At 40.5% G+C, this 18,736-nt stretch overlaps 1 protein-coding gene across 2 annotated transcripts in view; it reads right to left on the reverse strand.

Annotated features, from left to right (window-relative positions):
• INO80 (INO80 complex ATPase subunit) overlaps positions 1-18,736 on the reverse strand; it is a 91,557-nt gene that overhangs the window by 27,882 nt on the left and 44,939 nt on the right. For both annotated transcript variants that reach the window (XM_066636865.1, XM_066636855.1), the window contains exon 25: positions 15,706-15,843. In XM_066636865.1, the coding sequence (XP_066492962.1) occupies positions 15,706-15,843 (138 nt within the window). The remainder of the gene's footprint in view (positions 1-15,705; positions 15,844-18,736) is intronic.

Below are 18,736 nucleotides of genomic sequence, written 5' to 3' on the forward strand. Positions count from 1 at the left end.
AGGCCATGTGCTGCATCCTGTAGTGGGAGGGGCAGTCATGAAGGCCTCAAGGTAATGCTTGTTCCCTTACCTCAGGGTTGCACTGCAGCTGCATCAATGCTGGAAAGTTGGATAGGACTGGGCCCTCAATAATAAACCTTAGATGTAACCAACATACATAATTTTGACTATCCTATTCTATTCCGACTGTTCTTTAACAGTTATGTGACAGATTTAGGATTCTGCTTATAGGCAGCATGCTCAATGAAATCACATGCCAGAATCAATATTCACAATTATGTTCTCTGATTCAATTTATGACAACACACATTATGTAAATTTCATCAGCCAGCGTGGGAGACAACTGGGGGCCAGAAGTGAGACCAGACTATGAAAGATCCATCTGAAATGCTGTTCGGTTCTTGAAAGACAGAACCTTTCTGTGATTGTAAAAATCCCCTCGGGGGTTTAGAGACAGCCTGCCTATGTGAACTGCCTTGAATAAAGTCAGAGGAGTAATCCAATGACCAGAAAGGCAGTATATAAATACCATTATTGTTGTTGTTATTATTATTATTATTATTATTATTATTATTATTATTATTATTAATTCATAACAAAAAGGAATCATAGAGAATTATCTTTGAAATTAACAGATTGTACACCATTAGCAATAAATATGCAATGAATTAATGCTTTGGTAATGGTGAGCTTTCTATTTTAACAGCATAATAAATAAGCCCAAGTCTATATATTTAAAACTTTGCAAGAAACATGGTTATTATTGCAAGAAACATGGTTATTATAAACATGGGCAGGAGGTCTGATCTAGAGGGTTTAGCCTCTATTTGCCTGAAGATAACATCCAAAGGTCGCCAGTTCGAGGCCACTGGCACTGTGAATGGCGAGACCTTGAAGCAGCTGACGAGCTGAGCCGAGCTATTCCATCTGCTCTGAGCGTGGGAGGATGGAGGTCAGAATGTGTGACCAGATCAAGAAAGAAACATCTGAATGTTGTGGTTTCTTGAAAGATAGAACCTTTCAAATTGTAAAAATCCCTACGGGGATTTAAATTGCCTGCCTATGTAAACCGCCTTGAATAAAGTCCGAGGAGAAATCTGAGGACCAAGGAAGGCGGTATAGAAATACCTGTATTATTATTATTACAGAATATTTATTCAGTGTCAACTGTTCCTTTTGTAGTCTGGAGTCTACATGGACCCAGCGCATCTCCCATCAATGCCAATTCTAAGCAAAAGTTGCCTGCGAAGTGTTGCAAGGGAAGGAGAATTCTTCGAAGGCTAGAGGCACCCGAGTCCCTCAGCACCGACTGTAGTGAGGTAGGTGTGTGTGTGTGTGTGTGTGTGTGTGTGTCTGACACACACACACACGGTAATGGGCCCTCAAACCACCTAAGACGTGAACAGGCCTCAGAAGGTCCCCACAACTGCATTATCATTTGTATGCTTGTATTCTAAAAGCTATATTGTATATATTTTGTACCCTTTTTCGTCACAACACTTTCAAATTGTTAAGTAACTTGTAAACAGTTCTAGGTTATCTTAATGCAAAATTAAATTTCTGCATTTAGATACCAAAGTTTCAATTTATCTTACTTTGCATGCCACTTTCCCTACTGTCAGTTTCAATATGAATTACTCAGCCAAACACTGTTGCTAACACAGGAATCTAGGCTTTATACCAAAGCCAACTTGGACCTACCTGGACCATCCATCATTTAAAAAAAAAAAAAAAAAGCTTGCTGCTATCTGTATGGAGTAGAATTTTAGCAAAACAACGGTATCTTCAAATGGCTGAATAGTATCTTAATAAGGAATCTGTTTCAGCAGACAAGATTGCCTTTTGTTTAAAAAAATCTATAGTACCCTACTCTCTTCTTATCTCTTTTCAACAGGCTAAAAGGCATGGTGCCATCCTGAGCAGCAAGTAACTGCTCTGAAACACATAAACATTCATTGCTAAACAGCAAAAGCCAAAGAAACAGCAAGGTGGATGCCAGATGTAGAGAGAAAGATACAAAATCGTGGTGTTCTCTGTTTACATAGCAGGTGCAGGGCATATCTTCCATCTGGAAAATTAATATTTATCGAAGTGAAATGATAGTGGAGAAAAAAACTCTTCTATACATGTCAGAACGGGAGGTGTACTATTACAGAATGTACTACAATCTTTCTAGAAGTGAAATAAAATGAACCAAATTTGAATTAAATAAAAATTCACTCATTCTGTACACATCCAGAATTAAAACACGTTGTCACTCAACATACAGTTCTTCAAACAAGGAGTTTCAGAGCCTCTACAATTTCCATTATATGAAAAGTACTGTAATTACTTGAGTATAAGTCAATCCCACAGGTAAATCGTGTGCAGGTTTTGAGTCAAAAATCATTGAATTTACCTTGACCCTCAGAAAAGAGAGGGGGTTAAACTTAGGGGGGTGTTGGACTATACTTCTGTCTGATTTTACTCAAGGCAAGATTCTGAAAAATAACCTACCAGTTATTGTTACCTAAGGACTGTAAAGTCTCTAGTTTATTAAAAATATAGTAAAAGATCATATGTTTTTATTCATTAACTTTTTAAATTCTGGTCGTCATAACCTTTTTGTAAACACTATCAGAGTAAGTGCACTGAAACAACATAACAGTACAACCATTAATCAAATTCTTCTTTAAGGTGTCTGGTATGTTAAGCCAGAGGCTCTACATATAACACATAACTGGGAATTCAATTCACAGTGGAGAGACAAGCAACAAGGAAGGAGTGTGAGCAAACACAGTTATACATAGGAGCCTGCCACCATAGCCCTGGAGCCTGTCACCATGGAGACTGATTACTCTGTAATTATCTCTGCATTATCCTTTTGCTCTCCTCTGGGCTTCTCCTGGCTACCTGAACTGCCCTGACTGACCTGCAGATAAGGCCAGGAGATGATTTACATTTAATTTATTGGCAGAAATTTCTCACCATATAGGCGAGTTTCTACAGCTGGGATGCCCAAAACCCAGCCCGGGTGCCACTTGTAGCCCTCGGGAACCTCCAATCTGGCCCATGTGGAGTCCCCCATCTCCAATGATCCTTAGGTCTTCCGGAGACTTGCTGGAGCCAACAATGGCCCAACACAACTACTCTCAGCGCGAAGGCTGACTGGTTGACCTCTCACGTGAGCTGTGGACCAAGGACTCCCTATACTGGTTTCTGTTTCACGTCTGTGAAGCAGCAGTCGCAGCAAAGGAAAGGCCAGCCTTGCTTTGCACAAGGTCTTTTATAGGGCTTCAGCTATTGCAAGATCTTCATTCATTCATATGCCCCAGATCTTATATAATCATTTATGTAAATTTATTCACATTTTAAATGTAAATTAATTCTTTTTTTCCTGGACCCCAACACAGTGTCAGAGAGACGATGTGGCCCTCCTGCCAAAAAGTTTAGACACCCCTGATCTACAGTATAACGAAGTCCACTATATGAAAGGAGACAGAGATTATTTGCTTGAGCAATGAGGAGAGCAAATGTTGAGAAGATATGAAAATAAACAGCCTAGATCAAGCAAGCAGAATATCCCTTTGTTGCTCTTCACACACAAAACTAACTATGCAATCCTATGTATTAGAAGTAAGGCTCAAGGAGTTTAATGGAACTTACTCCCTAGTATGTTTATATTCCAAATGTGCTGCATAGTATTGCAGTCTAACAGCCCAATCCTATGCATTTCTATTCAGAAGTAAGTCCTGGTCAATATGGTTTACTCCTAGGTAAATTTGAATAAGAGATTGCCTTGCATTCATAGACACAAAGTTAAAACAGCTCACACAGGCAAGTAAGGGAGAGGACTAACTAGAAACAGTGAGACATAGACTTTAAATATGACTCCACACTCCATTATTCATTCCTGTTCCCTATATGCCCCAGTTGTGTGCATAACATTCTAAACCATCCAATGCCAACTACTTCTCCCTTTGTATAGAATAAGAAATTGTACTAGGAAAGTAGTACTAGGAGTAAGGAGTACAGGAGTACTCCTGTACTAGGAGTAAGGAAAGAAACCTTTCCTTACTCAACAGACAGTAGCACTGTCTCCCCTAAGGAGGACAAAAGGGAAAAAATGCAGTTGACAGTAAGCAAGCTCTTTAGACAACAAACCCTCAAATGCAAACAAGCTCTCAAACCAAGCCACTGGGAAATGCTCTGGGGAGCACAGCTGCTTTTGCTGATGAACATCAAGCATTCCACTGCCTCACTCTCCCTGGTTCTCTCCACAGGCAACCAAGAAGCCTTTCCAACACTAACATAGGCCAAAATGTCCTTGTTCACAGTCATGTCCTTGTTCACAGTCATGTAGACCAAAAGCAGGTCTGCAACAGTGGCAGCAAACACGAGACACCATGAGCCCAGTGCTGATGCATGTGCAGTGCAGCTCAGAGGTGAGGGAACAAATGTTCCCTTATCATGAGGAGGCTTCTGTGAGTGCATGTGTCCCCCCACCACAGGATGCAGCGCATGCACTGTTGGCTGGCTGTATTGGTCCTGGAAAGCTGAATAGGATTGGGACGTAAATAATCTTTGCTGTTACTCCTAGGACTCCTAGACCACTCCAAAGAATATGACAGAAAAATCTCCAGTATGGTGATACAGCGTTGGGAAATGCTGCACTTATTATTTGGTTATCTGTTATTCAGTTTTCAAAAGGCACAGGAAACCTACAAGAACGAAAGGTTGGCACTTCACATTTCTATGATGCTGCCAGAAGTCCCTCTAGTGATACAGTTTGATAAAAGTCGTGACAGTTTCTGTTTACCTGTTCTTTAAGGAACGTTCTCCCACCCCACTTTCAAATCATAAACCTGACTTTGGACCTCTTGTATGTTTGTATATTTTGGTGTTACAGTGCCATATGACTGGTCCTGGACTTTAGAGATGGGAGCTATGACTCTCATGAATGGGACTGGAGAGGTTAATGTTATAGGGCTAAGCTCTTGGTAGACATTAAAGATCCCATCATGAGCTGTCCTTGAGTGTGTCAATTTCTGGAGTAGGAGGCTTGGGTTCTGATCCTACCACCTCTCCCTTTCCCTCCAGTAATTATTGATGCTGTTATGACACCCTAGAGATATGTTTTGCTTCATGGAAGCAACAATTATATCTTGTACCATTAGGAAACAAACCCATGCCTCCTGCTTTCATTGCACTATCAATCTTGTCACACTGTTACCTCCTGAGATTTTGCTGTTATGTCCTTGTGGCCAAAGGTCTTCTTCCCTGCAAAATGCAAGCATCACACAGATACTAGAACAGATTTTGCAATTCTTCCTTTCCTATCTGGCCTGGGCTCTTTTTTCTGGCAAAAAGGTGGTTTGTAGTTTGCTGCTGTGTTTAGGCTGCAGGAGATTCAAATCCCTGTTGGGAATATTACTGTCCATCACCCCCAACTGAGACTTAGGCTCATCTTGGCTCTTACAGTCTGTATTTCTATATTACACTTTAAACAGGATCAAAAGTCTCAAATCAATATTAGTATGTGACCATCTTTTCTAGAGACAACATTAGGTCATAAGAGCAAACAACACTGACAAATCTATAAACGTCACATATAGTTGATGTCTGAATTGTTCAGTGTATTTTAAGATCAGATGACTCAGAACAAAAATATGGGTCACAAGTACTTTCCTGTCTGAAACCCCATCCGCTCTTCAGCAATAACATGATTTTGCTCAACCCACAGCCTGATCCTAGCCCACATTGGAACAGGCAGGCTACCTGGTCTGCTCTGTATCTAGTGCGGAGCTGGCTGTCACGCAACTCCAAGAAAGGGGAATTAATTCCCCTTACCTCGTATCATGCAGCGGCCAGGCTGCTCGGTAATAGTCTTACCTAAGTGCCAGATCCTGGTACCACCCCCTCTCCTTGGCTTGGTCCACCCACTGGATTGCCCACAACTCTCCATTCCCTCGCCCCAGAACATCTGCATTCTGCCCTCCCCCCACCCTCCCCAAACCCCTGTGTTGGTCTAGGGAGGCCAGTGTGAACTCACCGCGTTCTGTGTAGGCCAGATCTAGTCTCTGCACATCCTTGCGCTGGCCCAGCCAATTCACAAATCAATGCAGACAAGCTTCACAGCACATTCACAACAGTACTGAGCCAGTGCAAGGGACTTGTGCCAGTCCAGAACGCACTCAGGATTGACTCCCAGTCTTCAAGTTTTTTTAAGTAGTTTCTAGTTATAGATTTTGGAAACCGTATCCAAAAAGCTGATTAGTCTACTGTTTTAAGAGTCTTTTCTCCTTTTTTAAATTAATGGGAACCATGAAACTGGATTGTCATTTTCTAGGACTAGGTAGTTTATTAGTATTAACTACATAGGTAAACAATTTAGCCCAAACCAGGATCCACTTCTGAATGTTTGATTTAAATAGTTCAGTCAGTAAAATATCTTATCTTGATGCCTTGCTGTTTAACTGTTGCCCAGTTAAAATCTGCATTATCTTCATATAGCGGAGGGCTGTGAAGAAATGCTGCTTTAAACCAGACGAATACCTCAAATATCATTAAAGTACACCAAAACAATATTTCTCCTATTGTTGTGCCTTTATCTGAGCCCGAGTGAACTCTTGACACAAAATGAATTCTTCCAGTTCTCAGAATGTGGCCTCATTGCCTTCTATCACTGCAAGACTGAAGTCAGATCATGACTTATTATGGTATTCACTTTCTTCTCAAATTGAGAAATTTTTATAAGTTCTACCTCCTGAAAAAAGCTTTATAGTGTTTCCAAAATCCTATTAAATCTCAAAAGCCTGATCAATTTTGACAGCAATCTTCACTGAACCATTCATTTTTTAAACTACCACAATGTTTTTATGAGTTTGCCTTGTGAGAAAAGGATGCTTCTTTTGAATTATATTGTGGAAAAACATCACTTTGCCATGAAAGTCTCTCTGAGGGCTGCCAATTTAAGATTACCTACAATTTCTTGTAGAGGAGCATTTCATTTGACCATTGGATAACAAAATCTAATTGGTTTAATATGCTGGGAGAAAGCAGAAGATTTAAACTGCATTAAAATTAAAGGAAAATGATTACTGTCAGGTCTACAATTGTTCATATTTCCTTTTTTGGGCAAAATAAAAATAGAATTGCCCCTCTGGATGGCCACTACTCTTCCATCACAGATTTTAAATGGAGACTTGAAAACAAATTCAAAAAGTCAATGGCTTAACTTTATTATTATTATTATTATTATTATTATTATTATTATTATTCAGTATTTATTTATTTATTTATTTATTTATTTATTTATTTATTTATTTATTTATTTATTTATTTGACTTATTTATATGGTTGTCCATTGATTTTCCGAATGTGCTAAAGATTACTTACCAGAATACACTGTATTATGTAAATCTCAGAATCAGTTAAGGCCTGGTATAGCATTAAAATCAGTCATTTGCAGATCCAGTTTAACTGTATAAATGACCTCCAAGACTGGCCAGTTCACCCCACATGTTTGGCAAAATTTTTAGAGATCCAGTAGGTAAGAGACATATCAGCACAAACGAGCACTCGTCACTGATTCTACGCTAATTAAAAAAAATTGAAAGCGATTCAGTTCTACTGAACCCTGAACCATCAACACCCCTCCACACTGCCTGATATCCAGTGCAAAACGGAAGTCTCTTAAAGATAAAAAATTTGGAACTGGAGCAAGCCATCTCTGAATTCCCACCTGCTATTCATTTTAGCCATTTCTATATTCTATGAGAGTAGATAATTTACTATAGATGCGGCATATTTTGCACATCCTGACTTTTTCCGGAAATCATTAATATTTAAAAAGACCGTTGACAACTGTCAGCGGGCAGAGGGCAAGGCAAAAGCAAGTGCAGTCCTTATGGCTGGTGACTGGTGGAATTTTGATGTTTGAGCTCCCTGGAAAAGCACTGTGAAATTTAACTATATGAACAACTCTACATTAATAGGAAGTACAGCCCAAGAGTGTCAGAGAGAAACAAAACAAAGAAAATTCAGTTAGACTTGATAAACAAAACAAAGATAGCCACTGCTAGAACATACTTTACACAAGTCTTTGAAAATTGGGGGGGGGGTTGTCTTTGAGGATAAGTCTTTTGAGGATGTGGAAAATTGTTATTTGTTATTACTCAATTGAGTAATTATTATTACTCAAACAGCTGTAATATTTGGCTTTGTGCATCAGACCTGACCTGAATTAAGTGATATTATGTCTAAAATAGCATCTTGAATTATGTGTGATGCAAAATCATGAAGGAAAACAGTATGGCAAGTCATACACTGCAACACATCTGAGATTCTAAGAAGTCACTGAAAATGAAGGCGTGCTGCACTTCAGAGACTTATTTAGGGGCATTGAGCTGAGAAAAACAGGCTAACTGATGCTTGTTAAAGGAACTGAAGGAGTAAAAAGGGAGAGGAATTTAAAAATCAGTTGTAATGAACAGGAATAGAATTAAAAAAAAAATTTCTCCCAGCAGCTGACTAGTTCACAGTTGAAACACCTGGTGTGGAAATTCAGAATCAAAGATAAAGTAAAGCACACACACTAATCAGATGTGCTACACTGTACTGCCATCTGCAGTCAAGAGATAGGTAGTGAAAAACAAGTTTCACTTGGTGAACCTTTCTCTGACTGAACACGACTAATCCTCATTCATAATGGAAAAATATGTCAGAAACCCTACTAACTGCTTTAAAAAAAGTTGTTCAGACCCACAGTTTTCTCTATATTCTCCACTAGACATGTTTGAGCAGAGAAGATCATGTCTAAAATAGTGCTATTCAAACTCTCCCTCAGGGTATCTTGCATGTTACAAGATTGACAAACGTTGCATGTTACAAGATATGACAAACGTTGATTCATTAACAAACCTATACAAACTCTAGATCACATGCTGCAAACTATGTTCATTTAACAAATGCAACAATATAGCCAGAAATGTTGTGTGGTTCTAGCTTTTAAGTAACTAGGGCATAAAGTTCTACAGAAGAGTTTAAGGATTTTCTGAATAAATACCATTGCGAGAACCACAAACAGAATGAAGACAAAAGAGATCAGTCTTTCAATCATCAGCATGACCAGAACTGGGATGCTCATGTCTGTAGTGAACTAAGTTGATGTTAAATACAACTTTACTATAGATGTTGGATGCTCCTGTGTGTTGAGGAAAATCCCTATTCAATGGGTTGGGGGGGGGGCAGGCTCCACAGTAGTCAGCATTAGGATTTTTGCCTAATTTAGGCAAAATCAATCAGAACTTACTACAGTTTTCCACAGACCGTTTACATTGTGCTTGGACTACTGTACCGTGCTCTATTCTATGTGGGATTACCTGTGAAGACTATTTGGAAATTTTTATCAGCTACACTGGCTGCCAGTCTGTTTCTCAGTGCAATTCAAGCTCCTGGTTTTGACCTTTAAATGGTTTGGCAAGAGACAAATGAGAGGTCCTTTCTGTGCACCCCACCACAGGCAGAGGTGCTATGGTGGCAGCATGTGAAAGGGAGTTCACATGTTTGCAGTTGCACCCAAATTATGGAACTTCTAGTGCCTGAAATCATCACTTTCACTGCTTTGAAGGCAAATGAAAATGTTTTTGTTCCATTTAGCCATTGAGGTCTAAGGTTACGTTGATTGTTCTGGCTCCTTTTAGTTATGCTGTTTTAATACTGCAAAGGAGGTAGACCTATACAGCTCTGACCAAGCTGGAATGCGACAAAACCCCACCAGTTACTATATCTAAAGCCCTGGATAGGACTGGGTTGCCCACTACATTAATTGCAAGGATAGGCATGCATCATGGTGCTTACTAGATTTCTAGTCACCGTTTCACATTTCCATTCATGAAAAAAAATTTATAATCCAGTTCTGAATTCTCACATGTGAATGCATAGTAACCAGGTTCTATTATTGAATCAACATTCAAGTGTATTAACTTAGCATTCTATCTTTAACATGGCAATTATTGAGCATCAGATCAGAATTAATTTAAGATTTTTGAAAAGTTTTTCAAATGAACACAAACATTTAATTTGGGCCTCTCATCAGAACGCTTAACTCCAAGTACCACTGTTGCTCTACAGATGCTATAGCTCAGTTTAATTAACCTAAAATGAAGCACAAATTCTGAAGAAAGTTCATCAGTCTGCCACAAAAATAAGAGGGCAAAAGTATATCAGAATGTCAAGCTTATTGGAAAAAAGGTGAACCTCAACTTTCAGAGATGCAAGTTCCAACTAGACACCTTAGCTGCAACTTATCACTTTGGTATAATCACTTGCAAGTAGATGGGAGGCACACTCTCCTCCTTAGCAATAAACTTAAACCACTCTGATCCTTAATGGAACAGTTTATCCACACAACTATCCTTCCAATGTCTTCTTTCTCAACACCACAAGCAACCACGTTATCTGTACTGATTTTTCATTCTTGAGCAAATTGTACATTAAAGCTCTTTAGACTGCATTTACCCAAGAAAATAAAGGCTTGTCCCCTTTGAATTTTAACTAAAGGCTTCTTTAAGTACAAGGATTCTGTTAACAACTCCGTCCTTGATGGAGTAAGGTAGAAGATCCTTTAGGAAGAGCCCATTATATCAGGGGTGTCAAATATAAGGCCCAGGGCCCGGATGCAGCCTGCTGAAGCTTTTTATCCGGCCCTCAGGCTCTAGGCTGCTAAGCAGTGCTGGGGTGTTACCGCTGAAAGGGCAGCCCACAAGAAAATTGGGCTCTCCTGTATCTTGAAATATGATCAAGATTTGCGTATTTTCTCTTCTATCATTTGCAGCTAATGATAGCTTATTTTTGTTTATGATCTGTTTCTGCCTAATGACATCACTTCCTGCCTAATGACATCACTTTTGACTCTCAGTAGGCATCATGAATGCTATTCGGCCCTCATTATGAAATGAGTTTGATGCTCCTGCATTAGATCATCAAAACTGAAGAAACTAATACTGATTTGCTTAAAACAATCCTAGGTTGTTCTACTAAGTCATTAAAGGAGCTATTATAGTCTACATTATTGTTCTGTTAAGTCATTCTAGAACAATACATTCCCTTTAATACTGTCAGTTCCCCCCTTAATGTCAGAATGGAATTTGTCCTAATCAAGTTCTAAATCTGATAATCAACGTTTACCAGGCTAATAAAAGTACAAGCAAGTGGAGGAAAACAACAGAGAAGGAGATCAGCAAGCTGACTACTATATTACTTTCCTCATATGCATGGAGGTACCATACCTCAGTTCAGACAATGCCCACAGATGTGCTGTTACTAAAACAAACACAGATCAGGAATGAACATGTGGGTGACTTGGTGATAAGAACTTTCTGCTCTTTGCCTGCTTCTCTACGATTATTGCTCTTATTGCTTCTCTATACATAGTGAGTATTTATTGCTCTGCTATCACTTTCAAATAAATTGTAGCTTATACTCCTTAGTATGAAGGCTAACTTAAACCAGATGTCCTTACTAGTGGCACTTCACTGATAACCCTCAAGCACATTTAGGGTGGAGAAGATTTTCCTATAGCAGATGGTTGACTGTACTTCTGGAGTCCCAATGCAGCTGGTAAAGGCTTTTCGTATTATGTTAGCAAACAAACAACTATGGCTTGCAAGAAACCAGAAGGCTTTCACATTTTATTGAACTATAAAAATAAAAGTTAATACACAAGGCATGCCTTGTCTTCCTGATATTTCAATTCATTGAAATTGCTTCTCATTTGCTCCTATTCTCTGAGTTTACCACACCATGGAGTCTGTCTGGGGTGCTGGGAACTAAAAATCTGGTGACTATAAAATATTAAAGTGCCCAATTCTGTGGTATGAAATAATTTTCTGCACAGAGATGTACATGCCAAATTCCTATTAATGTTTAAAAATTCTGAAGGTTTCTCAGTGTCTTACTGCATGAGATACAACACTCTGTTTTTGGAAGCTCTTTCCATGAATCAAAGGAGTAGACCACCAAGGCAAGCAATCTTTCTGCTCATTCAAGGACCTTTGCACAAGTTAAATACTATTTGTGTTCATAGAGGGAGCTTCTGATGATAGAGCACTAATCTGAATGCTACCCAAGAAATCTGAGGACAAATTCACAACTTTGACACTAAGGATATTTAAGTACAGAGGCAACAAGATGGGAGAGAGAGGAGACAGAGGTCAGGACAGGTCAGCAGGTAAGACCCTGATCTTGTCTGATCCCTGCTATCATACAGGTGAGTGCCGCTTTGTGACTCTCCAACCAGCAAAGGGTTGCATTTGCGATGCTGCCGCTGGTCCCTGCAAACACCCCTGAAGCCTCAGAAGTTGAGGGGTGTTCTGCTCCCCTTGCCTCCCTTTTCCAAGCCTCCCTTTTCCAAGCCTCACAGAGGCTCCTGTGTCTCATACAGCTAAAAAAAATAAAAAAAATTGTTTGCTTATAACATACCAACTTGCAATTAACTCCCAAAATTCAGAGACTTCAAAGAAATGGGGGCACGCTTCAGATTAGACGCCACAATTTGCGAGATAAATGTGGCTATCTGGGAAATGGTGTTAGGGTCAGTGGAAGCTAATAAGGCTTGCAATATAGCAGAATCCTCCAAGAAAAAATTGAGATAGGGTTGGAGAGCTGGACATTTCCTCCTGGCCTCATAATGAAGCGGACAATGGAAAAGAAGATGGACTAACGTCTGCTGTCCTCTGGGGCAGATTCAATGGTACTCCTCCACATGAGAGAATTTGTCCATGTTCTCAGCGTGCTCCTGTGTCTCTATAACAGTTTACCACACCATGGAGCCTCAGAGACACAGAATGCCCAAATCACATGAGTGACGCAACTTCCGGTTACCTTGGGAAACCAGAACTCGCGTCTCTTGTGCAATTCGGGCATTAATTGCACGCTGCCTCTGTGAGGCTCAGAAAGCCTCCGGAAGTGAGGGGAGCGCAGCTTCAGAGGCTTCATATAGCATCAAGCGGCACTTGATGATGGGGGTTCCAGTTCGCATCCCAGTCGCTAAGCAGAGTACGACTGTGCTATTATGCTCTTTATTCACTTTTTCCTCTCTTTTCCAACCCAACACAATACAGTGTGAAACGTTGGCAACCTTCAGTCTCGAAAGACTATGGTATCGCGCTCTGGATGGTGGTTCTGGCACAGCGTCTAGTGTGGCTGAAAAGGCCGATTCGGGAGTGACAATCCCTTCCACACTGGGAGCAAGTGTAGTGTGTCCCTGGTCTGTCTCCCTGGCTATGGGCCTTCCTTCTTTGCCTCAGTCTGTTAGCCAAGTGTCTCTTCAAACTGGGAAAGGCCATGCTGCACAGCCTGCCTCCAAGCGGGCCGCTCAGAGGCCAGGGTTTCCCACCTGTTGAGGTCCACTCCTAAGGCCTTCAGATCCCTCTTGCAGATGTCCTTGTATCGCAGCTGTGGTCTGCCTGTAGGGCGCTTTCCTTGCACGAGTTCTCCATAGAGGAGATCCTTTGGGATCCGGCCATCATCCATTCTCACAACATGGCCAAGCCAACGCAGGCGACTCTGTTTCAGCAGTGCATGCATGCTAGGGATTCCAGCTCGTTCCAGGACTGTGTTGTTTGGAACTTTGTCCTGCCAGGTGATGCCGAGGATGCGTCGGAGGCAGCGCATGTGGAAAGCGTTCAGTTTCCTCTCCTGTTGTGAGCGAAGAGTCAATGACTCGCTGCAGTACAGAAGTGTACTCAGGACGCAAGCTCTGTAGACCTGGATCTTAGTATGTTCCGTCAGCTTCTTGTTGGACCAGACTCTCTTTGTGAGTCTGGAAAACGTGGTAGCTGCTTTACCGATGCGTTTGTTTAGCTCGGTATCGAGAGAAAGAGTGTCGGAGATCGTTGAGCCAAGGTACATAAAGTCATGGACAACCTCCAGTTCATGCGCAGAGATTGTAATGCAGGGAGGTGAGTCCACATCCTGAACCATGACCTGTGTTTTCTTAAGGCTGATCGTCAGTCCAAAATCTTGGCAGGCCTTGTTAAAACGATCCATGAGCTGCTGGAGATCTTTGGCAGAGTGGGTAGGGACAGCTGCATCGTCGGCAAAGAGGAAGTCACAATACACAATACAGTGTACCTTTACAAATATGGGGTCTCATGCACCAATGCCCAATGTGAAGATTACATTTGATGAAGAGGGGGGACTAATTTCCCTACTGGGCTTGAATGGCACTTGAGATCACCATATTTTTTACTCCGCTTGGCAGCTGGGGTCTTCCCTTAACTCCTAGACCTTGGATTCTAGTATGAGAAGATACCAGAAAGTCAGGCTGACAAAAACAGCCGACATCAGACATATCAAGATCACCATTCAGTCCTTCTCCCCTGCTTGCAGTCATTCTTTGCAGGAGAGACACAGGCCCAAATCCTAACCAACTTTGGCATAGCTATGATAATGGGACATGTTCTGCATCCTGCAGTTGGGTGGCATTCACAGAGACCTGCTCAAAGTAAGGGAATGTTTGTTCCCTTACCTCAGAGCTTCATTGCCATTAAGTTGGTGCTGAAAAGTAGGTTAGGACTGCAGCCTGAGTAGACTAGCAGCAGTGAACTAGCAGCTACATCAGCCATCTGTTACACAGGAAGCAGTGGTTTTTGTGTTGAGTTATTGAGAGTGAGTGAGAGAGAGAGAGAATGTGTTTTGTTTTTTTCCTTGTGTGGGTGGGTAGGTGTGAGCCCATGTTGAGATAATGTGTTGGGATGATCAACCCAAATGTTTTTATTCATTTGCTTTATTTAGTATTTTATTTTGTAAGCTCCATTGTTATTTTATGAAACTTATAAGCTGCCTTGGGTATTTGCGTTGATTGAGGAAAAGCAGGATATAAAATTCTTAAATTTGTTTGCTTGCATAAAGACTTACAGGCATAGACATGATCTGCTCAATTTGTACACCACAACATTAGAGAAACCAGATTGCGTAGATCAGATCTATATGTATAGGGTCCATTGCAAATATGATGTTCAACAAAGAAAGGACGGAGGAACTGTAACTGTTCTCTCCATCAAATATGACACCTGCATCAAGTTTCATTTTCTAACAGTTAAGTACAGAACAATCTTTGGGGAAAAAGACCACCAAAAGAAAGAGAAAATGAAATACAAATGCAATATAACACAAACTAAGTACGCTGGAAAGAGACGAAATGTATATGTGGCCCCCCATATCCACTGATCCAGTATTCACATATCTGGGGGCCCCTGTGCCCATTACCTTTTATTTTTGCAACTGTGTTTGTAGCATGAGTGTTTCTTCCTTTACATTCTTGCTAAAAAACTGAACATGCAGGCAAACAGCCTGCACATTAGAGAGCAATTAACTGAACGTTAACAGGAAACAGGAACTCCTGCCTCTTGTTCAGTTTCCCCTCTGTAGTGTGCAGACTATCAAGGAAGAAACACTTGCACTGCAAGCGCAACTATGAAAATTAAAAAGTACTAGTAATGGACATGTGGGAGTCTGCTATTTATATAGCATTGACCCATTTCCCTGTGGTTTGTGGTATCCCCATATGCCCCATGATTTCTGATGTCTGCGGGAGGGGGCAGCATTCCCCATAGATACCGGGACTCATCTGTATCGGGCTTATGCTAGCCACAATACATTTTAAAACATATTCAGAAGAGAGCAAATTAAAAGACAAAAGCAAAACCAAAAAACCCTTACCCTTGGGCTCACTACGGTCAAGAAGGATGGCAGCTCTGTAATTTGACAACATTGTTTCCATGAGGTAGCTGATCGCTGATGAATGACGTAATCAGAGTAGCCGATTACTGCTTTACAGTGGCTCGTGAACACAAGGTTCTAGAATGGATACAATTGAAAATGTTTGCAGTTTTGTAAAAGTATTTTTCATAATAATTCTATGTCATGTCAGAAAGAATACTGATGAACAATTACCAAAATATATTTCTTTGAAATGCAGACCTTCTCTTCTGCAATTACATTCTGAAGCTACCACCATTATCTGACTATCTTTCCAGATTTTATATTGATGTACAGCAACATTGGAGGAAGGATAAGGTTAATAAATATTTTATATTATAAATGACCCCTTTACTACAAAGATTAGCTCTGAAGTGCTAATTCTTGGATAGAGGTTAAGCACAAGTACCATGAAAAACATTATCAGTATATATTGAAGACTAAATTCAGTTCAATTTCATTTCTATAATGGCCATGGGTTAGCACAGAAATCCAAAACACAGTACAAAAATAGAAGGCATATATTTAAAAATTATTCCAGTGAATGAAATAGAAATGAAAATGTTAGTTTTCATAACAGACATTATGACAATTCATAACATGAGACCTACAGGTAATAAACACAACACAAGATTTTGATAATGCTAAAGCATAAACTCATGACTTAAATAGTGCTTTTGGACATATATTAATTAGCAAGAAACAAAACTTTTGAGAAAAAAAACACACTACACAAAAACATTAGGGCCCTATCCAGACACTGCTTGGCTCCCAAATACTCACCTACAGAAACATGCCCAGTTATCATCATGCAAGATTGCATCAAGGTGCTGGTTGTATGAACTGGGATGCAGGGGGTAGAGGATTTTTATTATAAATTTGGAACAGGACTAACATGATTCCACAAACAGTAGCAATGCCATGTTCATCTCCAGTGTGAAGGCACTGTTTTGTACAAGTGATATCTCCAGTGACTGCAGCTGAGTTGTGAACTCATCAGTTGGCCGGCACACTATTATGGGGGCCAAGGAGCATCTGAACTGGCCAAAGGAGTACAACCAAAAGCATCTTTTATTCACATGCATTCCTTCACAGCTTTATCTTTTTGGTGACTATGGCAACTAATATTCCCAATATTGTCAAGTTAACAAGTTACAAGAATGAATAATTCTTCTTTGAAAGTCAATTTTTGTGCAAACAAAATGAAACCTATTCTTTTGAAAAAGCCTGAGACAGGCAAAAAAGAAATATGGTGTGAAAAGTACACAGTTATACAAAGTGCAAAGTAAAACCTGAAGTTATCCAACCTTAGATTTTAGTGCACTGATGATTAAAAATAAAAGTCTTTAGTTCCAACAGCACTTGCTTTGTTTGTCTGGATTCTTCAGAGATAGGACTTTTATAAATGTGTTGTATGGATTCGTAAGGATACAGTGTAAACCACCTGATTAGATAAAAGAGACTAAACCATAAAGCATGACTAGTATAGAGAATATTCCAGATGACAGGGAGTTGAAATAAATGCATTTGTACAGTATCAACATACAAAATGTTAATAATGACAAGCTAAGAGAGAAAAATTAGCTGTCACATAACCATAGCAAAAAGCTGACGGAATACTTTTCCTGAGCTTTTCAAAAACTGAAAAGCAGTCAACTCTCTTTTCTAACTATGCCAAGAACAGAATTAAGCACTCTAATTGGCAATGGGCATTTGAAGTTAATAAATTCAGAAACACTATTCAAGGATTTTGTGAAATTGCATTCTCTACTCCTCAGGTTCACGATAAAGCTGTACTGGGGATAGTGTTCCTCAAACCTGTGGAATTCAAGACAGTGATATGCCCTGGGTTCCACAACTGTAGCCCACAGAAGAATGCTTCCCCAGGAAAGAATAAGTAGCAGTAGTACACAGCAGATGGGAAAGGCAATTGATGACCCAATCCTGTGTCGTGCGACTGTTGCCAGAACTCGTGTTCCAGCGGCAGAATGCACTTTACAACATCATGAACACCATTCTGGAAGCGCATATAGCTGTGCGCTTCTGGGCCACCACCACAGATGGCGGGGAGGACCCTGGTGCATGGCAGTCACGAGGAGAGGCCCTGCTGACATTGTTAATTGTTGAGGTGGGCAGAATGGGGCAGGGGAGTAGGAGGATCAGGGCAGATTTGTACCAGTGAAAGAACTGACGCAGGTCCAAGGAGACCCAGTGGTGATCAAGGGACTTATGGAGGTATAAGGGAAAATATTTTCCCATACCTCTCCAAGTCTCCTGATTGAAACCCCCCTTCTATAGCATGCAGTGCAGCCTGTGTTGACGCAACTGCATGATATGGTGGGGTAAAGGATAGGATTAGGCTGTGAGAATAGTAAATCTCATGATATTTTCCTACTTAGCCAGCCTCAATATAACATATTAATTGTAAGGGGCAGCTATTTCCATTTGAAGCTTTTCGCTTTTAATTCTGGAACCCTGTCCAAGCTTCCTTATTTACACATTATTAATTCTAGTTACTGAATATAGACAGCTGAAGAGTTAAAAAGTTGCACATAAACTATGGCAGGACTCTCCTGCATCAAGAGCACCAACCTACCAACCTCTAGTTTAAAGCCTTGATTTTTCCAACACCATACACAGAGCACAACAATTTTTCAAAGTGGAATTGCAGAAATCTCAAAAAGCAGGGACTAATTGGCTAACAATAGTTGCTAAAATGTGGATCGTAATTCACAATCTTTCTTCATGGGTACTACCAGGGCTTTTTTTCTAATGGAACGCGGGGGGACGGAGTTCCGGCACCTTTTTGCAGGGGCCCCTCCCCTTTGGAGGCATTCCAGGAGGGGGGAGCAAAACAGAGGCAGAGTAGACAGGCACAGGATTGGACTCTAAGGCTGCCATCCTATCCACAGTAAGCCCCATTCACTAAAGTGGACTTCTGAGTAGACATGCATAGGATTGGGCTCTTAGGCTGCAATCCTAGGCACTTTCC

This window comes from Tiliqua scincoides, chromosome 1 (genome assembly GCF_035046505.1).
Source record: "Tiliqua scincoides isolate rTilSci1 chromosome 1, rTilSci1.hap2, whole genome shotgun sequence".
In the NCBI taxonomy this organism is placed as follows: Eukaryota; Metazoa; Chordata; class Lepidosauria; order Squamata; family Scincidae; genus Tiliqua; species Tiliqua scincoides.